The sequence below is a fragment of the Ascaphus truei genome, chromosome 1 (assembly GCF_040206685.1).
Source record: "Ascaphus truei isolate aAscTru1 chromosome 1, aAscTru1.hap1, whole genome shotgun sequence".
NCBI classification, from domain to species: Eukaryota; Metazoa; Chordata; class Amphibia; order Anura; family Ascaphidae; genus Ascaphus; species Ascaphus truei.
Window position 1 is genome coordinate 225139241 of NC_134483.1, and position 24502 is coordinate 225163742.

Below are 24502 nucleotides of genomic sequence, written 5' to 3' on the forward strand. Positions count from 1 at the left end.
ACTGAGCAAGTTAAATTCCAAAGGTTCAAACAAATGCCTCCTTGAGCAATATATATTTGTATCAGTAGCATATTTGATTTGTTCGTCTTGCAATGTTAGAACACCATATTAAATATTTCCAAAAGGAAATTAAATTAATGTGAAACGATTCAATAAATATTAGACTGCAACACAATTTCTAAGGCTCACATTAGGCCTCCTTACATTTTTCCTTCCAGTATTAATCATTCTGAAAGAATGTTTACTTTCAGAGCTACCAGTACTGTACTATTTACAATGATTGGACATACTTTTAATAAGAATGTGGCTAGAATATGAACTCAAAGCTGGATTTATCTCCGCTGGGACACTCTCATTTCCCCACAACAGGTGGGGTCTCTCATTACCGCAACACCCGCGACCGTGGAAGGTACCCTGAATCTTTCACCCCATTTCAATGTCATTGCAGATATTTAATTACTCTACGATTCTTTGCAGAGCTGAAGTTCGACTTCAACCCGTAACGCAAACATTTCGGCAGATTGCAAAAATAAATAAATAAAGCCCCCCCCATTTCTGAATAGTTTGGGAAGTCAGCAAAACATGCACCCCATGTAATTAGAGAATGCCCAATGCAAGTATATGAAATTACAAATACCGCTGCACACGAACGTCCTTATTTTTTGAGAATGCCATACAAAATACACTATTCAATCACATAAAAAATTAAGGGATTTTGGTTCTGTGAGGTAGCAGTTCTGCACTACTCTTTGCACCGGTGCCCGTCAAAAATGAGCAATGCTTTTTCTGTGAGGTTTTTGAAGAGTACGTTGCACGTTTGTAAAACAGGTTCCGAGCAGAGCCGCCGACAGGTTTCGTGAGGCCCAGGACTAGAGTTTCCACCGGGCCCCCCATGTCAGCTGCCTTGCTCACACCCCTCTTACACTCCCCCTCCCCTTGCTCTCACCCCCCTCTATTTCTCTCCCCATTCTCGCACCACCATCCAACGTGTATTTCCCCCTCATATACCCTCTCCCCTCATATACCCTCTCCTCCCTCTCATATACACCCTCTACTCCTCCTTACTTATACTTGAAGAGTGATGACATGTTTCTAAAGAAGCCAATTACACTGATACGTTTATTAGATTTATACTTTCATTAGATATTGTTCTTGAAAACTGCAGGACTTTTGCACGCAGATAAGGGTGGGAAAATAGGTATGGGGGGGAAGGATAGGTACAGGTTAAGGGGGGGATAGGTACAGGGTAAGGGGGGGATAGGTACAGGGTAAGGGGGGGATACATACAGGGTAAGGGGGGAATAGGTACAGGGTAAGGGGGGATAGGTACAGGGTAAGGGGGTATAGGTACAGTCTAAGGGGGAGAAATCGGTATAGGGTGAAGGGGGGAAATAGGTATAGGGTATGGGGGGGTAGAATAATTATGGGATAAGGGTGGAGGTAGGTGAGGAGGGAAAAAAGGTATAGAGTAATGGTAAAAAATAGGTATGGGAGGTAAGGGGGGGTGAAAGGCAGAAATAAAGGTATGGGACTAGTGGGGAGGTGGAAGGGCAAGGGGCTTAGGGGGGCAAGGTATAGGGCATGGGGGGGTTGAGAGAAAAACATATTGGCTGAGGGAAGCTTTACAGTACCTTGGTATGCAGTGGAGGGCTGGAGGAGGAAGCAGGAACACGTGGGTGGTGAGCCCACGGAGGCTCAAGGAGGGGACTGTGAAGGGAACTGCAACGGCCCACAGAGGGGCCCTTTGAAGGGGCCTGTAATGGCCCACAGAGGGTCCATGTGAAGGGGACTGCAATGTCCCAAGGAGTGGCTCTATGAAGGGGCATTGAGGTGGCCTGCAGGGGGGCCCTGTGAAGGTTGTGGTTGCTCCTAAAATCAGTACCGGGGGGGAGGGGGGGGTTGAGAGGGGAGAGAGAGCACTGGGCGGCAGCACCAGACCCAGGGGTGGAACTAAGCAGCTGCACAGCCGGGAAGATTCAAACATGCTTTTCTCGCCTGGGCAGGAAAGCCCTGATTGATCTAAGTTTCCATTCCTGACTTGTTGGCCAGTGGGCCGGGCCCCCTGTCTCACCAGGGCCCAGGGCAGGAGTACTGGCTGTCCCACCCTGTTGGTGGTCCTGGTTACGAGCACCACTAACCTGCAGACATGTATAAATCAGAGAATGATACGGCTCAGTCACTATATATAAATTGTACAACCGTGCATGTAAAAAGTCCTAAATCTCCTACAGTACGTCTGAAGTCTCGTAATGGTAAGAAAGCGGTGACTCTACACTGGGGTTCATGTGAGATATTATATTAAGTGTATATAACCTTGGAGCGGGGCTGTGCCGCTTGCACTGTGCGGACTTCCTAGATATTATATTAGTTTTATATCGGATATTGACTTACGAAAGACCATCACCTCTCCCACATAGTTTTCTCTCCATACAATAACATGTAGATAGTATATGTCCTCCGAAGGACGAATGCCAAATCTAGTGGACATCTTCAAGACAACATTGGTGTCAAAATGACACTAACATTGTTTTTTGGAATTATCCTGCATCTCGTAGCCTCAGTGTATCCAGCTACTTTGTAACTCAATTTTCCGCATGTACTTTGACTTGTGATTTGGGGACCATCTTACAATATGCTTTGTTTATGAGACTTCTTTGCACTCTTTACATTAAATTGCTTGGTGTTTGACCACTATTAGTGTCACAGCTGTTTATGAGTGCTGCAGGTACTCTCTCATTTTTGCAACGTTAAAAAATAGGCATAATACCAATTTTGGGGGTATTATCATGCCATATATCTCTGGGAACTAAGATAGCCAAGGGGGGAAGGTAGTGTATTTTTTTAAATTGTATTAACCCCTTTTATGCCTGTGGTGTACCTTGGTAACCACAGGCATCAAAAGGGTTCCTGGTATTTTTACCATAGGGATCTGTAACAATAGATATCACAAAAGCCTATGATAGAAATAGTATTAATAGTATTACCGGTAATTAACGCATTATTAATGGTCACATTAATTCCTGCATCGCGAATCTAGGTAAAATATCGCACCCGGTAAATTATTACAGCAAGCTTGAAGGATTCAAGGGTTTTCTTTTGTTTTTTTTTGTTTTTTTAACGGGAGCGATATTAACTCTGTTTTAAGGAGTTTGATTTATCCTGACCTAAGAAAGAGACTGATTATAGGACGGTAGACTGAGCACATGCCGTCTTGCAGAAAAGCATTCCTTGGGTAAGAATTGAATTATTATCCGCACAATCAGTGCAGGGTTTAATCTCACGTTTAGTTTGCTCAGTTTGGGATCTCTATCTACAATTCCTTCTCCAAAGCATTAATATATTATGTTTCCCCGCTTTGCAGTTTGCTGATTGTACAGTATATCAGCCTTGATATAAAGATACTTTCTGTTACCATGACCTGTCAGTGGAAAACAGGCTCTCTAGATGTCAGTTAATGCTACTAATATTGAAACATTATTTATAGCTCGCTGAAGCGAGGGCTTTGTTCTTTTTCTGAAAGCCTTGCTGATAGGCATCTGGGACAAATGTATTCTGCTATAAAGTTTCCTTTGCTACTTCAAGTCTGGAATCCTCGCGTATGATAACTACACTGGGTAGATTATACATTACCTTTGCCTTTACCGTACACATTAAAGCGGCAATCCAAGTGCGCAATTATTTTGGCAAATTTGTTTTACATAGGATTGAAGCAGGGGGTCACCGGAGCTGAACCCCATTAATTTCAGGTCCCACGACCGCCTGTTTCCGGAGATACAGACCTCTGTAGGGGGTGCCGGTAGCCGCTCCACTCGGCTACCAGGGTTCATATAATGGCGGAGTTTTACAGCTCACATGCCCTGCGGACCAATAGGATGCCGTGAGGCCATCAGGTTCGGTTTCCCATTGGCCCGCGTGATGCGAGAGCTTTAATCTTGACTGAGATACTGGCACCCCCTTTGCAGTTCTGTATCTCGGGAAGCAGGGAGTTCCCGGAACTAAAATGAATGGGGACACACTGCTTCAAGCCTGCGTCAAATAAAAAATGTAAACAAACAAAAAAAAAGCATTTGGATTGCTCCTTTAAGGCCTAGTTCCTTAAAGCTCTGTTAAATCAGGGCTCATAATGTGACATTACCTAAAACAGGTAAGGTTTAAACAGTAGCCATAGTAAGCAGCAAGTCACAGAACACACATCTTTACTGAATTGAGTCAGCAATCTGTAATTACGTCTTTGTTTTGTTTAGATTTGCGTTTGCCTTACCTGTTTATGATTATTTGATCAATCTACTATTAATATGTGCAATTACTGGTAATAAAAGTTTCACATATTACCTAGGTATGAAATAACTTTCCTTTTGAAAGTGATTATAGTTTATTTCCTAATTGAGTGTATATTTATCGTAGTCTCTGTAACTATAATCATGTACAAAAACATTCAACTATTCTTCTTGGTATAAAAAACATGTGGTGTGACAAATTATCAGTCTAAATTTAGTTTACCAAATGTGTGCCTGGGAACAGCAGAACGTTTGCTTACAGGATGGGGACGGCGCTATTTTCAGCTGCTGGGACCCCCTGGTTGGTGAGATACTTACAGGTGAAATTACCGGGTTTAAATCTACCTCAGGGGAAAGAAAAAGGCTGCCAAATCTTGGGCCAATAGGAAGACGCAACATCATCGGTTGCGTCTTCCTAATGAATGGCCATTTAAATCACTTGAGAAAAACAGGAAGTAATACTTCTGCACCGATAAGTATTTTTGAAAATAGTAGTTTCCATCTCTGTAGGACCCCTGTTTCTATTTCTGTGGGACCCCTGTTTCCATCTCTGTAGGACCCGTTTCCCTCTTTGTAGGACCCCTATTTCCATCTCTGTAGGACCCCTGTTTCCATCTCTGTAGGACCCCTGTTTCCATCTCTGTAGGACCCCCTGTTTCCATATCTGTAGGATCCCCTGTTTCCATCTCTGTAGGACCCCCTGTTTCCATATCTGTAGGATCCCCTGTTTCCATCTCTGTAGGACCCCCTGTTTCCATCTCTGTAGGACCCCCTGTTTCCATCTCTGTAGGACCCCCTGTTTCCATCTCTGCAGGACCACCTGTTTCCATCTCTGTAGGACCCCCTGTTTCCATCTCTGCAGGATCCCCTGTTTCCATATCTGTAGGACCCCCTGTTTCCATCTCTGTAGGACCCCTGTTTCCATCTCTGTAGGACCCCTGTTTCCATCTCTGTTAAAAAATGGGAGGTTAGCTAGGGAGGATTGCTGCATAAAGTAGGCAATTTTGCAATTTGATTTGACTTACCTTACCTATTGCAGTGTGGGGATCAAATGTACCATGATTCGCTGGTAGTAAGAAGGTTTAAGTGTATAAAAGCTTTAGTGAAAGTTGTATAGTATCTCAGCTGTGATTCTGAAGATGGAAGACGTGTGCCTCTTTTAATCATATTGTGTGCAATCTGTTTCCTTTGACCTTTCACTCACTTTACTAACCAACTGAGGACTACAGTATTTCCACCAAATTGCTCTATTGGAGTTTGTGGCAATAGTGGAAATGTATCATATATATAAGGATTGATCGTCATAGCTAAACACTCTTCAAACGAGATTTTCTGTGTGGCTGTGTTATTAAAAATATGTGACATCTTTGATACACTCAGAACTCTCTCTGTTCTGAGGACCATTGCTGCAACAATTCAAAACATATTTGACAATGTCTTGCAGATTAAAGAGGCAACCCAAGTACCTTAAAAAAGAAAAAAAATGTTTTAATATACAGTTCATCCCCCTTATAACGCTGTGCTTGGGGTCCAAAGAATCAACATCACGTTATAAGCGGATCGCGATACAAATAATGTACAATTGTATGCATTGTTCAATAAAGTATTTAAGATACCAATATTCAGGTTGTAAAGTATTAATAAATACGAAAATTGGGAGCCACGCTTGCATCACGGTATAAGCGGATTCGCGTTGTAACAGATCGCGTTATAACAGGGTTGAGCTGTATATAGCATTGTATTACCTTTATTGAAAACTAATTACTTTAGCTGCCGATCGATTCCTTCTCCCGTGAACGGTCAGTAAAGATCCTGCTTCCGCGGGTTCACTAAATGGCTGCCTTTCAGTTTCAATCAATACTTCAGTCAGTGTAACTCAGCAGCTACAATGTTTTCTTATATTACGAAGGTAACATTATCTATTGTTACAAGTTTGCTGCTCAAACGGCTAACCGCTAAGGTAATGAAGGGGTTAAACACCCATGCCAGGCTTTCTGTGGCTAGCGAGGGTGGGTGAAGGGGGAATTTGGCCCTTAGTGGCTGTTTAGGTCTTGCGTGGGGGTTGCGGTGGGACTTAACCCCTTCATTACCTTAGCGGTTAATACCGCTAAGGTAATAAAGGGGTTAACCCAACCGCTACCCACCCGCAAGGTCTAGACACCCATCCTTAGGGCTAATACCCCCTTCACCCACCCGTGAGGCCTAAGTACCCACCCCGGACTGACTATACCCACCCTGTACCCATTGAGTAGTATAGTGGTACATCATACCCATATAATAATAATATGGGCATGATAAGCCTCTATAGCACTCAATGGGCACCCTAATTACAATACATTAATACACAAGACACACAATAATAAAACATAACTAAACTCCAAAAAACCACACTTCACTAAATAAAAACAGGAGCCAGCTAATCCAATGAATACAAGCAATAACAACATCAACAATGAATTAATTAAACCATTAACCAATCAAAACAATTAATTCCTAAAACAACTCCGAATTATTTTATAAAGTAACCAATCCAACCACATTATTACTAAACCAACTCAAAATGAATAGTAACACTTACCAATCAAACCAATTAATTACTACAACATTCATGAATTAATGTAAACATTAAAATACAAAGAAAAAATTTCAAACAATTTCTGAAATAACCATAAAACGCATTAGCTAACATAATACAACATTAACTAAAAACGAACACCAATCGCAAACATTGTATTACCATTAAGCAGGCAAAACAAACAAACAAACAATGACATCCACATAAGAAACTGAAATTAAAAAAAACCAACAGCAATACCAAGCTACAAATGCCCCCAAAATATTGTCATAATAATGTATTATTCTGTACCCTAAAGTTCTCACCACGCTCATACACGTGGAGGATAGGAAGCATAACGGAGACAGCCCCAGCGCGCGGCACTGATCTCTAAGGACTGTGATTGCCCCTGCATACCATATGTGATGCCCTACCACTGAAGTTATCGTCACGATCGGGGATTATTAAAGATTTTACTCATGTAAGTGATTACTATTTTTATTTATTGGTAATACAATTTACATCTCTTATCTTGGTGCGCTTTGTGTTTCTTCTTTCTTGTTCTCAGATTAATATATTATCAATCAATGTGCCTCCCCCCCAAAAAACAAAAAACACATCCAATGAAAAAACCTGTAAAAAGAGACATTTACAAACATTCAATATATTACTTACCATTAGAAGCTGTGGCCCTCCGACTCCCGGGGAAACAGGAAGCTCCCGTACCTTGGAGGCCTCCAACAGCATCCAATGCCATCCGCCATGAAGATCCGGATCAGATACCCAAATCTTCTTTTTTCTTTCTTTAATTACCTTCTTCTATCTTCATCTGTCACCCTTTCTTGTTCTTCTTTATCTTCTATCTTCATCTGTCAATCCAAAAAGCCACATGGTAAATCCCAACCGATGTTCTCTCGTCTTCTTCTTGGGCTCAAATGAGGCATCACGGCCTTAAATAGGGCTTGTGACGTCACATTTAGCCTCAAAATGGTTAACAGCCACCTGATTGGCTGTTTAAACCATGTTCCGACTTTAATTAAAAAAAATTAAAAGACGTCATTTAAAGGGAATGATGCCAGCCAATCAGAATGGCTGTGCTTCATTTGCCTTTAAGATGACGTCACTAAATCCAAGATGGCCGGTGTCACATGGTATTTCAGCCAATCAGAGTGTGGAATTGGTTCCCACGATCTGATTGGCTGAAATACCATGTGACGCCGGCCATCTTGGATTTAGTGACGTCATCTTAAAGGCAAATGTAGCACAGCCATTCTGATTGGCTGGCATCATTCCCTTTAAGTGACGTCATTTAAAAAAAAAATAATTAAAGTCGGAACATGGTTTAAACAGCCAATCAGGTTCCCTGCATTGAAAAGTCCCGCGTCACGTGACCGGGACATTTCCTTGCATAGGAGATACCGGCACCCCATAAAGGGGCCTGTATCTCGGGAAGCAGGGGGTCCCTGGACCTGAAACCAATGCGGTTCAGCTCCGGAGACCCCCTGCACATCTACATTATGAAAGAAATTTATATTCAAATAAATTATTTTCGGCGACATTTCCGCTGTGAGAGGCGGCTCTCTCAGAGCCGCTCTCTCCGCAGCAGAAATGAATCGCCGGTTTAGGCCTTTTCAGAGGCTCGATGCTCTCCCTGGCAGCAACTCGCCCGTTTTGGGAATTTTGCTATCACAGGTAATCGAGGCTTTCTGAATACCCTGGCGATCAACCTTCTCTGAATGAGGCCCTTAGGGTATTGCTTGGATCGCTCCTTTAAGTAGGTGGCAAACCTTACAACATGTAATGTAATATAATATGAAGATGTGTATTGAGAAAGATGTTTAAAAAAACATTGGATAAATGTACGAAGAAGTTTAATTAATTGTAATTGTCTGGAAACAATTTGTCAGGTATCTCAGGGGAAGAAAACTTGAACATGACAATGTACCCAGACTGTTAACCCTACACAAAGTAGGTGTTCATGAACAGCTGATACTTAACTGTACCAGGCTTTAAATGCCAATCAATACAGGTAGGGCAACACACTCTTACATATGAGTTGTGAATAGGTAAGATGAGGCTGCTTGGGATAGATTCGTAAAGTGCTTGATCCTGAATATTGCACTCTCATTAATCTACTCTGTTGAGTGTTGTGACGTAATTAGTAGTAGCAATTGACCATTTGCGTGGTGGGAGAAATGAAGAGTAATGATATTGGCCTTTAGTTTTCCAGATTTGCGCTATTACCAGATGTGTGTGTGTGTGTGTGTAGCACAGCTGTCTCTATCTTCCAGAGGCTCGGAAATTGAGTAGGAAATTATTATGTTTGTACATATCTCCAACAGTAGATGAGACAGTATATCAGGTGTGTGTGTATATATATATATATTGGATGTGTTTAAGTGTGTGTGTGTGTGTGTGTATACACACACACACATACACACACACACACACACACACACACACACACACACACACACACACTTATATACACACACACACACTTAAACACATCCAATGGATTAGGTATCCTGCACTCATATCTCAGAGATATAAACTTAATGATTTATCTGAACATAAAAATCAGCTTTTCACGTACTGATTGTTAAACTGCTCGTTTGTGTCATGTCGAGAAGTGAGATCTGTTCATTTAAAGCCCATTAATTTTCTTTTCAATATCTTCAAGCTTATTTTCATTCTTTTAAGTTAAGGTAACAACCCATTCTTTATTTTTTTTTGCATTAGAGTAAAGCAGCGGTGCGGCCTGAAGACAGTGTAAATAACTCTGCTGTTATTAAAGGCTGTCATCATACCAGAGCAGGCCCAAGAACTTCATAAATCATTGCTAAGGTTTACCATGCTTAAAATGTGCATACATTAGGTATTAGGAAGATACAAGCCCTGCTAAATGTACATCAGCCACTGATCCCACGTGAAATGCATTTTCCAGAAGTCACACATAATAACTATGACGAGTATATTTTTTATGCCTGTTTGACATCCTACTATCAGTCTTGTATTTGTGTGGCACTTGCCATTAGCCTCTATCTTGGAAGAATGTTCTAATGTTTAAGGGCGCAGTCCAGCTTGGAGTTGTATTTTAACGAAAATATTCATTTAAATAGCACCTTCTATTTCACGTTCATTTTTTTGAATATCACAGACTATAAAAAAAAACCGTACTGCTCTCGTGAGAGGCTTGTTACTAAGTACTTTTATTGGATCATGACTGTTAAGCCATTATTAGAACATTAATAACTGTGGCCAGTTTTAATAAATGATGTGTTCAGGTTGAAAATGGAAAGCAAAGACAGTGGGGGAGCAAAGAGGAGACAGTACGTGAGACTGTACCCACAAATGTGTGGGTTTCTGAAGATCTGAGTGTTTGCATGAATAGACAGAGAATTGTTTTGAAGAAAGAAATGCCAGTGATCACAGTGAGGAGAAGTACAAAAGCAGCACATTATTTGTGTTTCATGCATTTTTTTAAAGTGAATAGGACTTAGTCAGATCACAAAGCCTGAGCAGGATCTTGCTGGGAGGGGGCCAAATGTAACTCCTGGTCAATAAAACAACCCCTCTCTCCAGACAAAGCAGCAGTAAACGCATGAATGGCACTGGCAAAGCCGGAATATACTCCTAAATAGAATCTGTACATTCTTTCCCACAGAAGTCAACGAAAGGATCCGTTGTCCTGGACTACGTATTCCGTCACCTAAACCTCGTGGAGATAGATTACTTTGGGCTACGTTACTGTGACAGAAATCATCAGACGGTGAGTGAGAGACACAGGAGAATTCTGGTTTTCCAACCATAACGTTTCCTTCTGGGATGACCTTTGTTAACAGTTTCTCGTGACAGTTTTTGCATTTGTATCACTCAACCAAGGACAGCACTGGGCATGTGAACTGGACAACGTCTTGAGAAACAAATTTCTTTGAAAACAAAGTGGGTGGTGTAAAGATATCCATACATGAATGCCCCTGTTTTATATGGTATAGTAGGAAGCATTAGGCATCTCTTTTACATGAATGAAAGTTAATTGTACTCTACTCCACTTCTCACCATATTGATAGGGGCTTAAGTACCCCAGTATAATGCACCTATACCTTATATATTAAATGTAAGTTGGCTCAGTACTGCCATGTTGATTTGGTTTGTGACTTCTGCATGTTAATCCACACCAACACCGAGAACGAAGGCCTTCCTCCAGTGTTGTGGCTCTTCTAATGGTGGTTAGCGCAGGTTAGAAGTTGTTAGAGTTGGGCTGTGTGTTAAGCAGTTGTGTTTATTGGAGAGCTCTTGTTCTAATGTTTGGAGCTCTGTTGTGTAAGCAGAAGTAGTTGGATAGTTGTTGTGTACTATTGTACATATATTGCATTGTTAAAACCTGTTACTTGAAGAGGCTGTGAATTAAATGTTAAAATCCATGCACACTATTTACTTTACGTTTAGCATCCTCCTAGGTCAGAAAATATTTAATCCCAGCATGTTCAGGATGTCCAAAATATGAATACTGGCACTAAAGATAACTATAGGAAAGGAGAGTGACTTTTGTCAATAAAAATGAATAGGCAATGTAAAAATCAATTGACAGTATTCATACAAACATGCATGAAAAAAAGAATCCATATCGATGCACTCACCTATATTAAGTGTAGCCCCGGTAAGAAATGGGGGCTATATATCTTTCTCCTACTGGTGTAAGTCCTGTTAAGGGCAGGCCGCCAGTAGTTATCATGGGTTTTTCCCCGCTTCAAGCCCTGCCTTGAGTGATAGAGGCAGGCCCCTGACTCTGTATGCAGGCCTGAGACAGAGGGGAGGTCCTGCTGACATCATGAGGGTTGGGGCTGTCTAAAGTTAGTTCTGCCTGTTCCTGTAAGTGACAAGTAGTTCTGTCCTGGGAGCAGAGAGTGCTGGTGTGTCTGATCGGAGAGGCCATGGTTAGAGTGACAACTGTGATTGGAGAGGAGGCAGAAGACCAGCCTGTTTAGAGCTGATAAAACTAAGTGGACCAATGCCCCTCACCCTACTCAAGGGGTGAGGGGGGAATCTTGCCTCACCAGAGGGTATACCCTAGGGGTGAGTGTCGGGGGGATATTGGAACCCCATACAGCCCATCCTCCAGGGATACAGCTTGGAGGAAAAGGAGAGGAGGTCAACATCCTGTACACTGCATATGGACTGCTGCTGTGTGCTGTTGTAAGGACACTAAAGAGACATTGCTGTTTTATACAAAAGACTGTGTGTGAGATTGGAATCTCTCGCCCTGGGACCAGGGCTTCTCTGGGAGGATTCCAGCCTATTCCCTAGGTTTTCGCCAGAGATGGAGGCGCTGCACCACCACCACTATAGATGAAGGCATATACCCCAGAAGCCTGTCCTTGTTATCCCCGAAACCACCGCGGGAGACTCAGGCCCTCCTGCTACATAGTGTGATACTGCTAAATATAGAGAGACAGTGGCCTGAATGCTCAGTTAACACTCCTAATGCTATCCTGTATTTGCACAGAGTAGTGCAAAAAGTAAAAAATAGTGCCGTATTAAGCACTTATGGGTGTCCAAATTGGAGTGTCAAAGTACTAGCCGAATCCTAAATATTTCTCTCTGATTTAGAATTATCTTTCTATCACCATCTCTCTCATGTAGATCCACTATCTTAATTCCCATGCATCTTAATAATGTTGGATCTTCATCATCATTAAGGGCAAAGTGTCTGGAAACACTATGGGGGCTATGCACTAAACTCCGAGCTTTCGCGCTGGCCTGAAAAAAATTAGCACGTCCGATAAAAAATGAAGCCGGCGGCGCGATTCACTAAGGCCCGCAGCCCATTTTTTATCGGACGTGCCCAAAACTGGCTTATCGTGCGTGCAATGTATTTCCCCCCTGCTATCGCACTTAAAGTTCCCGTACGCTAGCTGATTGAAAAAAAAGCCGCTTGTAACATTTGCATGGAGATTTGCCATCTCCATGCAAGGCTGTTACAGGCGATCGTACAATAAATAAATACATTTTAATTTTAGTGTACATGAGCAGGGGGTCTCCCGAGCTGAACCGCATTGGTTTCAGGTCCGAGGACCCCCTACTTCAGGAGATACAGGCCCCATTATGGGGTGCCGGTATCCCCTGCAGAATTTCAATGTCCCGGTCACGTGACGCGGACGCTTGAAAGTGCAGGGGATACCGGCACCCCATAATGGGGCCTGTATCTCCTGAAGTAGGGGGTCCTCGGACCTGAAACCAACACGGGTCAGCTCCGGAGACCCCCTGCACATCTACACTATAATTAAAAGGTATATTTAAAAAAGAATTAACAAACATCTATACACGACCCCCCTCCCGCCCTCCTCCCTAACACCTACAGTACAATAATGTGCAAAATAACTATTATCCAGATATTATCCCATTATTAAACACTGCATTAGCATACCTAAATAAAGTCTATAAAAACAGCAGCCAGCTAATCCAATCAATACAAGCAGTAACAACATCAACAATGAATTAATTAAACCATTAACCAATGAAACCAATTAATTCCTAAACCAACTCAAAATGAATAGTAACACTAACCAATCAAACCAATTAATTACTACATTAATGAATGTAAACATTAAAAGACAAAGAAATACATTCAAACAATCTCTGAAAGAACCATAAAACGCATTAGCCAACGTAGTACAACATTAACTACAAACGAACACCAATCGCAAACATTGTATTACATTAAGCAGAAAAAATACAAACAATTACATCCACCTAAGAAACTGACATTAAAAAAAACAACAGCAATTCCAAGCCACAAATGCCCCCCAAATATTGTAATAATAATGTATTAATCTGTACCCTAAAGTGGTACAGATTAATATATTATCAGTCAATGTGCCTCCCCCAAAAAATCAAAAATCACATCCAATTAAAAAACCTGTAAAAAGAGACATTTACAAACATTGAATATATTACTTACCATTAGAAGCGGTGGCCCTCTGACTCCCGGGGTAACAGGAAGCTCACGTACCTTGAAGGCCTCCAACAGCATCCGATGCCATCCGCCATGAAGATCCAGCAAAGGTACCCAAATCTTCTTTCTTCTTTCTTTACTCACCGTCTTCTATCTTCATCTGTAACCATTTCTTGTTCTTCTTTATCTTCTTTCTTCATCTGTCAATCCAAAATACCCCATGTTAAATCCCAGCCGATGCTGTCTCGTCGGCTTCTTGGGCTCAAATGAGGCGTCACGGCCTTAAATATGGCTTGTGATGTCACATTTAGCCTCAAAATGGTGAACAGCCACCTGATTGGCTGTTCAAACCATGTTCCGACTTTAATTTTTTTTTTTACATGACGTCACTTAAAGGGAATGATGCCAGCCAATCATAATGGGTTTGTTTCATTTGCCTTTAACATGACGTCACGAAATCCAAGATGGCCGGCGTCACATGGTATTTCAGCCAATCAGAGTGTGGAATTGTTTCCCACGATTTGATTGGCTGAAATACCATGTGACGCCGGCTTCGTGACGTTATCTTAAAGGCAAATGAAGCACAGCCATTCTGATTGGCTGGCATCATTCCCTTTAAGTGACGTCATGTAAAAAAAAAAATTAAACTCGGAACATGGTTTGAACAGCCAATCAGGTGGCTGTTCACCATTTTGAGGCTAAATGTGACGTCACAAGCCATATTTAAGGCCGTGACGCCTCATTTGAGCCCAAGAAGCCGACGAGACAGCATCGGCTGGGATTTAACATGGGGTATTTTGGATTGACAGATGAAGAAAGAAGATAAAGAAGAACAAGAAATGGTTACAGATGAAGATAGAAGACGGTGAGTAAAAAAGAAAAAAGAAGATTTGGGTACCTTTGCTGGATCTTCATGGCGGATGGCATCGGATGCTGTTGGAGGCCTTCAAGGTACGTGAGCTTCCTGTTACCCTGGGAGTCGGGGGGCCACCGCTTCTAATGGTAAGTAAGATATTCAATGTTTGTAAATGTCTCTTTTTACAGGTTTTTTCATTGGATGTGATTTTTGATTTTTTGGGGGAGGCACATTGACTGATAATATATTAATCTGTACCACTTTAGGGTACAGATTAATACATTATTATTACAATATTTGGGAGGCATTTGTGGCTTGGTATTGCTGTTGGTTTTTTTAATGTCAATTTCTTAGGTGGATGTCATTGTTTTTTTTTCATGCTTAATGTAATAAAATCTTTGCGATTGGTGTTCGTTTGTAGTTAATGTTGTACTATGTTGGCTAATGCGTTTTATGGTTCTTTCAGAGATTGTTTGAATGTATTTCTTTGTCTTTTAATGTTTACATTCATTAATGTAGTAATTAATTGGTTTGATTGGTTAGTGTTACTATTCATTTTGAGTTGGTTTAGGAATTAATTGGTTTCATTGGTTAATGGTTTAATTAAATAATTGTTGATGTTGTTACTGCTTGTATTCATTGGATTAGCTGGCTACTGTTTTTATTGACTTTATTTAGGTATGCTAATGCAGTGTTTAATAATGGGCAAATAATCTATTATCCATATCTGGATAATAGTTATTTTGCACATTATTGTACTGTATGTGTTAGGGAGGTGTATTTAGTTAGAAATAATGTTTAGTATTTTTGTTGGCACAACATTGGTACCGCAGGCCCGCGGGTACCCCGGGACTCCCGCGGGGACCCTGGGACGGCTGCGGGGTCAGCCGGGGACACCCGCCGGCCTGTTGTATTGGTGTTGCACATGCAAAAAAGTAAACAAAGAATTTTTTCTAAGTCCAGCTTTTTTTATCACCTGCCTTTAGCTGGTGAGCTTTATTCAGCGCAACTTTAATGTACGATCAGTTTGCGTTGCTTAGTGAATCCCGCAGAAGGGCAAGATTCAGCGCAAACAGCTTATCGTACGATCAAAGTTGGACTTAGAAAAAATTTCAAGGAAAAGCCCGTTTTAGAGCACAAAGTGCCTGTTTGCGCGGCTTAGTGCATAGCGCTCGGCGGAACTTCACGTTCTAAAAGCACTTTGCGCTCTTAAAACGACTTATCACTGCTTAGTGCATAGCCCCCTATGGGTCTCTAACCTTCTCCTAATATTCCTTTGGTGTTCGTACAGTCTCTGCTTTAGTGGTCTTCTTGAATGTCCCACATACTGAAGCCCGCTACAGCCCTCCAGTTTAGATAACAAATTTGCTGGCACAATTAATAACATTGATAACCTTAGAAAATGTTCCCGTTTTAAAAGAACCAAAAGATGTTCTATTTTTGAAACAGTGACTGCACATATTACACCTCCCACATACCATCCTTTAATAGGTTATAACAAAATGTGTTTGCTTTTATCCTTCTTTATTAGCATTTTCTTTTATTGTTAGATGTGATGGTGAGATCCATTGTTTGAGACTCTTTTACAGATCACTTTAAGTGCAGGCGGTAAAATATTTCTTAAAAGAGGGTCATTCAAAAGTAAACACTCCCAATTTATTTTCCATATATCAGTTTTTGGGGGGACTTTAGTACTTAAAATGGTTAAAAAGACTGTCCCAGTTATTTTTTTTACCTATCTCTTGTTTCTGGGAGCTACATTATATTTATACGTTTTCTTATCCTTACATTTTATTAATTGAACTCTATTCATTTATTCTCAAGACGTTGTCACGTACATACTTGCTTACTAGCCAGGGAATGGCATTATTATACTCAGGAAGGACAAAAAAAAAGTTACATATTTGCTAAACTGCATGTCTTCTGGAGATGAGATCATGGCAGCTTTACCCCGGTTGACCCCCCTGGTACGTATGTAGCCCTCCTTGTCCGACTGTAAAGGAGTTTACATTAAAACGAATTATATACATGGCATTGATCAGTCTCTCATACCGGTTCAGGGTGCTGGGTCAGTGTAGGTTGGGCATGGATTTGCAGATAGAATAATGATGGATGCCAGGAACTTTTATAGTACAAAAAGAGCTTTATTCATATCAGTTTCTATGGATCGCCATACAAGAACATACTTCATCTTAGACATTAACTGATGGAAAATCATATAGTTACTGCTTCTTCCCTTGGAAGCCCTCACTCCTGTACTGGGGAGGTACAAATGCTTGTTTCTTTTATTATTAGTTAGATTGGTAATCTCCTGCATAGCGTCAATAGTGCCCCCTATCATGTGGAATACACTCTGCTTTCTGGGATCAGTATCCCCTTACTGTGTACTGCATACTTCATCCATGCACACTGGATTGGGCGTTTACTAAGGATCTTCCGGAGGACTGACATGATTATGCTCTGATACTCCACATGCTCACTCCTCTTCCAGCATGAGAACAATCTTGGGCCAGTACTATAAGCGCTAACGGGCACGTTTCTTCACTGAAAACAATAAACAGGGACAGAACACTCTTTAAATGCACATAAATATATTTACAGGACTCACAGTGAGGCCCTCTGTCAGAACTCAGAGGAACCAGCTTCTTGAACATTCGGTGGGTCTATATATACCCTTCTATCTCCCTATGGTGACATCACCGGTCAGAAGACATCCTACATCACATGATGAGGAGGGGCAATACCAGCGTGATCCCACCAGGTTAACCCATTAAGGCCCCAAAGGTGGGCTACACGTATATATTTATTTTGTTCCCTGTATCAGTGTAGCAGGGTAGTGAGAGATGGGACACCAGGCTTTAATTAAATTCACAGGATTATTTTCTTACAGGAACAAAACATCAAATGAAACAAATAAATACAGGAGCAGTACTTCAGGGGTGGTCTGTTACTTCACTGTCCTCAGACCCTAGTCACAGGAGGACAACTTAACACACAGGCCCCTGACAGTAGAGTAAATATAAATAGCAGTCAGGAACGTACAGACCACTTTTGGTAGTTACAGCAGCTAGCACTGTGAATTTCACCTCTAAACATGAATACAGTATAGTAAGACCCTCCAGGTTGAGAGAGAGAGACAGAGCTGCAAGGTTTCTAACACAGAGAGACAGAGTGCAGCTCCATCTCCCTAGAACTCAATAGACAGATTCCTAGACAAACCTTTATATAGTGCTCTGTCTTACTTAGAAGCATTCACTCACCTGTGAATCAATTGGCCCTGACAATTGAATCCAGTACCTAAACTACCTACATATGAATTGATATGAGGTATTTATTAGTGCCAGCAACAGTCTGGGCCGCTAGCAGAAATTTTGGGGCCCAGGACAGATGAAAGGAGGAGGCCCTCCCGCCTCCCTTCCAGCTCTCCGTGGGGGAGGAGATATGGACCTGTGTTAGGGAGGGGCTAGTTATGGACAGATGAGCGGGGTAGTTATGGACTACGGGTGGGGGGAGGAGTAGTTAGGAACCTGGCAGGGGAGGTAATTAGGGACCTGGTGGGGGGTAGTTATGGACATAAGGGGGAGGTAGGAGAAGGAACTAAGAGTCCAGGGCAGGCCTACCTGTTGCCTTGGAGGATTGAGGGAACCCACAGAGGGGGCCTCCAGGAGGCTGTCTCCTTTCGACTGGCCTCTAGCAGCCCCATCTGGCATGCCCCTCTATGAACACCCTCCAGCAGGCCCTCTCTGCTCTGACAGGCACCTCTGTGAACACCCATCAGCAGGCCCCCTCTGTTCTGACAGGCACATCGGCGGATCTTGCACTACATGTTAGGGTTGCCGGCAGGAGTCCCTTGTCGGCAGCCCTGGCAACAGTTCTCTCTCACAATCAAGTACACTTTTTTGAAGCCTAAATATCTGCCATCTGGTATTTTAAGTTAGTTAACCTGTATAATGTCTGTTAGGCCTGATGAGTAGGGAACTACAAAAACCACCACCCACTGAAGAGGTTAAGCAATTTTTTTATTTCTTCACCATGTTTTAAGATTAAAAACAAGATGGACAAGGAATTTAATTGTGAAGGTTATCAATAATTTCTTTCCTCTTGAAAGCATATGGCTAATTGTTATACAGTTAGCTAAGTATGCACAATGTCCTAATGCACAGCTGGTGATTCGCATGATAATTAGCCATGTGCTATGGGCTCTATGATTGATCTTAATGACATTTCCTAAGCTTGTTCAATCTGTGGTGTTTCATGGCAGATGCCAACTGTGCATCTGTTTTAGCTGCAGCTCATGCCTGAATAAGTGACACATAAGTGTTTATTATGTTGGTGTAATACAGTTATATATTATTACTATTCTCATTCATTTATATATTCCGTAGCACAGTACAATAGGGTTGGATGACGAAAGACAACACAATAACAAACTTTAACACACATTGTTACAGAATTTAAGGTGGGCTCTTTGCCAATGAGCTTGCAATCTATACGGTAGGGTAAGTGAAAACATAGGGTACAGGGGGGTGAAAAGGTTGGTGTATTTTGGAATTATAACAGAGCATCTTTAACGTCAGCGAATGACAGCAAACATATGACACCCTTCGGCTGCCACCAAAATCTGCCACCAAAGACTACAGATGTAGAATGAAGAGGTCCTGAATAAATTCTGCTATTCTAAGCAAATCCTGTAGTACAAGGCAATAACAATGGCAGAGGGCGGGGCTGACGAAACACATTGCAGAAGTAGTTCCATATGTTCCAGGGGTGAGCAAACTTTTGATGCCGAGCCCCCCTTTTTATCCATGAAATTTCTCGGGCCCCCCCTGCCTGATGTAATCAAAATCACATGGAAAAAAAAACCTTTATTAAACGGTATACAATGTAAATACAAATATGTCTAAAGCCGCGCGTATAGTGCCCGCGACGGAGACGCGTGACGTCACCCGTCGCTGCTAGCGAAAGTTGTATTTCGCTTTGTGGTGGCGCCGGCGACCAGGCCATTGATTGGTTCAGGGGCTGTCACATGAGACGACAGCCCCTGAAAAATCAAATATTGCCGGCTTAAAAAAATCACGCCGTGCTTACTATAAGAGCACACGGCGGCGACAATGCATTTGTTTTCGGGCAACGTTGCGTCGCCGGCACTATAAGCGCAGTCTAAATACTTACATTCTTCAACAGCTCGCTCTTGCAAAATTAGGCAGCGTCCACGCTGCCGCTGAAAGCGGTGACATCACCAACTCTCCAAGCATGAGCGCAGGGTGCCCTGCATAATTTTGCAAGCACGAGCGGGGAAGTGTTTTCACTTTTTTTCCCCCCCATTATTTCTGTACATTCATAGTATGATTGATTTAGTGGCAGCCTACCCTCTCACTTGCAGAGGATCGCAGCGAAGCAGGTTGCCAGCGGAGGAGAGCAGGAACACAGCGCTAATGCAGGGCAGACACCGGAAGGAGGGGCGCGTGCTCCTCCCTCATACTTCCGAATCACGTGGCCGCCACCTGCACTATCCTGTTCGGCCGCCCGCGCACATCTTCGGCTGCCCGCCCGCGCACATCTTCTTGGGCGCCCGCGCACATCTTTTTCGCCTGCGCATCCAGGTTTTGCCGCATGCGCCCCGCCTAAATCTTGCGCCCGGGGCGCCCCCCAGTTTATGCACCGCTGCATTCAATCACAACACCCACACAATCACAGACAACACACTCAAACCCCCCCACACACTCAAACCCCCCCACACACTCAAACCCCCCCTCCACACACACACACACAACCCCACACACACACACACTCAACCCCACACACACACTCACACTCACCCCCCCCCCCCACACACACACACTCAACCCCACACACACACTCACACAACTTCACACACACACACTCACACACAACCCCCCCCCCCACACACACACTCACACTCAACCCCACACACACACTCACACTCAACCCCCCACACACACACACAACTTCACACTCATACACACACTCAACCCCACACACACTCAACCCCCCTCCCCCCCCCCACACACACACACCTGGTAGGTGGGGGGAGGGAGTAACTAAGCCTGCTCAGGTCCCCCCATATGCTGCTGAAAACGGGCAGCTAACAGACAGGAGGAGGAGGGGATGTCTGTGTGCAGGGAAGCAGCCTCTGCCTGCACGGAGCTTCTGGCCCCGCCCCCTCTGACACAACCAGAGCAGGGAAGCAGCCTCTGCCTGCACGGAGCTTCTGGCCCCGCCCCCTCTGACAGACAGAGCAGGAAAGCAGCCTCTGCACAGAGCTTCTGGCCCCGCCCCCTCTGACACAGACAGAGCAGGGAAGCAGCCTCTGCCTGCACGGAGCTTCTGGCCCCGCCCCCTCTGACAGACAGAGCAGGAAAGCAGCCTCTGCACAGAGCTTCTGGCCCCGCCCCCTCTGACACAGACAGAGCAGGGAAGCAGCCTCTGCTGCACGGAGCTTCTGGCCCCACCCCCTCTGACACAGACAGAGCAGGGAAACAGCCTCTGCACGGAGCTTCTGGCCCCGCCCCCTCTGACAGACAGAGCAGGAAAGCAGCCTCTGCCTGCACGGAGCTTCTGGCCCCGCCCCCTCTGACACAGACAGAGCAGGGAAACAGCCTCTGCACGGAGCTTCTGGCCCCGCCCCCTCTGACACAGACAGAGCAGGAAAGCAGCCTCTGCACAGAGCTTCTGGCCCCGCCCCCTCTGACACAGACAGAGCAGGGAAGCAGCCTCTGCACGGAGCTTCTGGCCCCGCCCCCTCTGACACAGACAGAGCAGGGAAGCAGCCTCTGCTGCACGGAGCTTCTGGCCCCGCCCCCTCTGACACAGACAGAGCAGGGAAGCAGCCTCTGCACGGAGCTTCTGGCCCCGCCCCCTCTGACACAGACAGAGCAGGGAAGCAGCCTCTGCACGGAGCTTCTGGCCCCGCCCCCTCTGACACAGACAGAGCAGGGAAGCAGCCTCTGCACGGAGCTTCTGGCCCCGCCCCCTCTGACACAGACAGAGCAGGGAAGCAGCCTCTGCACGGAGCTTCTGGCCGCCCGTGCACAGCTCTGCCCACCCCCAGGTTTCCCTGCATGCAGCCCGCGCCCTCCCTAAATAATCTTGCGCTCCCCCAAGGGGGCGCGCCCCCCAGTTTGCGCACCGCTGTGTTAACCCATAGCACGCTGTTTCTGTGCAGAGGGGCGCAGTTCTTGGGGATCGCTTTCAGATGTCAGCCTTTGGGGTGACGCAGATAAAGACTGAAGAGGTTCTGAATTAATTCATCTGTGCTTTCCAAGTCAGTTAAATATATAAAAAAAGTGTGTGTGTGTGTGTGTATATATATGTGTGTGTGTGTGTTTATATTGTAAATATATATGGGTACGTTGGCATTACATTTATATCCCCATTTTAAGAGCATTATTAATTTTTTTATTAATCGGATCAGGCTAAACATTGTTGGCTTGGTAGCCAGTTATTGTGTTGCTCATTATTCTGCATTTCCAATTATTTGTCACGCTGTATGGACATATTTAATGTTACCCTGTTACACCTATTTCTTAGTATAGCCCTGGTAGGTTTGGGCTATTATTCTGTCCTCCTTCTGTGCAATAATCTCTGGTAAGGGCAGGTTTACCAGGAGTTAAGATGGGTTCTTCCCACTCACTGCAGATCAGTGAGGCAGAGAAAGCAGTGCAGTCAGGCCTGTGTCCAATAAGGGACAGGGGCGGGCTCTTGTTGTATCTGTCTTAATGATCTGCATTTCCTGTATTGAGTCAGTTGCTCCTACCCTGAGAGGAGCTGAGTCTTACCTAACCGAGCTGTCAGGGACCTGGCAGACTTGAGGCCCTCCCCCTGGGAGAGGCTGGTAGACTGTTCCCACTACTCTGATAGGGGGTAGTGGAAGAGCTAGGCCTGCTTCCAGGGCCCTGACTGGGAGTGAAAGGCCAGGGTCATTCTGAGAAGTACTGCTGTGTTATTGTGTTCCTGTACTGCTGTGTTACTGTGTCCCTGTACTGCTGTGTATGCTGTTCCAGTGAATGCTGTTGGTGCAATAAAGTGTTCCTGATTTAAAAAGAAGCGGTTGTGAGACTGGAATCTCTCATCCCTGAGTGGGACGTTCTATTCCAGGGATTCCACCCCATATCCTGGGGCCTGCAATAGATGGAGGCACTGTCACCGTGAGTACGTACTGGGTATGTCCCCAGAAGCCTGTCCTGACCTTCCCCATAATACCATCAAGCGGGAGACTCAGGAGTCCTGTAAGCCAGCAGGTGCGCCACACTATTATGCCTTGTAACCAGAGTAGCATTTCCCCTAGGAGACCCTATTTGCGATTGGGTGGGGGAATACCCGTTACATTAGTTATAATTATTATCTACTTGTTATTTTTTTTTAATTGTATTTATTTATTTGGAATTGCAAGACCTAATAAGTATAAGACAATAATATAATAATAATATAATATAATAATTACTGTATAATATAAATCAGAAAGAGTAAAAATATGAATAAAATATTAGAATTCAAAGCCAGCGTTTGTCAAAAATTCACTATGCTCATGAGTGTAATAAAACGAATTAAAGGAAAAAATAGATTGAAAGAATTCCATCAAATGAACTTTCTTACGCGCTACTCTATACATCACACAATGGATATGAAATTAAAGTAGACTTGAGTCGAGCAAAGGAAAGAAAGCATAAGCGTACAGTAAGTTGGGTGTAGATTGACTTTAGCTGAACTAAAGAGATTTTTCTAGTTTAAATGAAACATACACGTTACATTCCCAGGTTTAGATTGATATTGCCAATATATCATTTGAATAGGATATTTTGTGGGTTAGAATAAGGAATTCAAATATTTTTGGTTGATGTTCATTATTAATGCTCTCACTTGTGGGCAGTACATTATTTTATACCTTACATATAAAGTAGAAGGGGATCGTTTCTTAGCACGGGAAAGTACGTTTTTAATCCTTTCACTTAAATGGCCTAGAATACAGTAATGAAATCAAAGTAATAATAATACTTTCCTTTACTTTCATTTATTCAGCTCTTGTGAATTATGCCACAAATAACCAATTCATTTGACTGTTTGAGTCATTCAGAGCATGGTATTATTGTCACTTTGTATGATTTGGTAAAGTAATCCAATTAGACATACAGTACACAATCTATTTTATCAAGCTCAAAACTCGGCCCCACAGCATTATATAGTTATATATTGATATATTGTATCAGTAAACGTCATTCACTACAGTACATTATTTGAGTACTGAGGAAAAGGCGATTAAATGTTCTTTTTGACAGGAAAAATTCTGTATTTAAAAAGGAAGGTATTTTGATATGACACGTTCTGAAGATTAGGTGTCTTTAATGAGACCTTAGGCATGTTTTTCTTTACTAAGCCTATTTTCATGAAAAAAAGGTAAAAAAATAATTAAAGCACCTTAATTAGTTTTACTTCTACTACGTCGATATTTAATTGTGCCAACTGGAGTGTTACTGGGAAAGTTGCAAATAAATAAAATAAAGTGGTAGATAAAGAAGCCCCAATGCACATCCAATAGGACGCCTGATATGCTTCATGTCTACATGTTTTTTCTTCCCATAAGTATGAGTAATGTACAGTAGTTAAATATTTTGGCCAAAACATGTTAAGTCGGCAACCATGTAAAGGTATCACCCCATCAGCATGTTCCTGCACTACCAGTGTTATACTGTGTCCTTTGTATTTCTTCCACTGCATAGAGAAAAGAGGAAATAAAACAATGATATAGTCAATAGCTTGGGAATCCATCATGAAAGGAAGTTGACAGATCTGTCAGAATTCATGTTGTTAGGTAATTGACAGTGTGAGTCTATATCTGC

The 24502-nt window shown here is 43.1% G+C and overlaps 1 protein-coding gene across 2 annotated transcripts in view; it reads left to right on the plus strand.

Annotated features, from left to right (window-relative positions):
- EPB41L4A (erythrocyte membrane protein band 4.1 like 4A) overlaps positions 1–24502 on the plus strand; it is a 403094-nt gene that overhangs the window by 78553 nt on the left and 300039 nt on the right. The window contains exon 2 of one of the 2 annotated variants that reach the window (XM_075601694.1): positions 10499–10603. The exons of the other annotated variant lie outside the window; for it this stretch is intronic. Coding sequence (XP_075457809.1) covers positions 10499–10603 — 105 coding nt within the window. The remainder of the gene's footprint in view (positions 1–10498; positions 10604–24502) is intronic. 2 annotated transcript variants of the gene reach the window in all.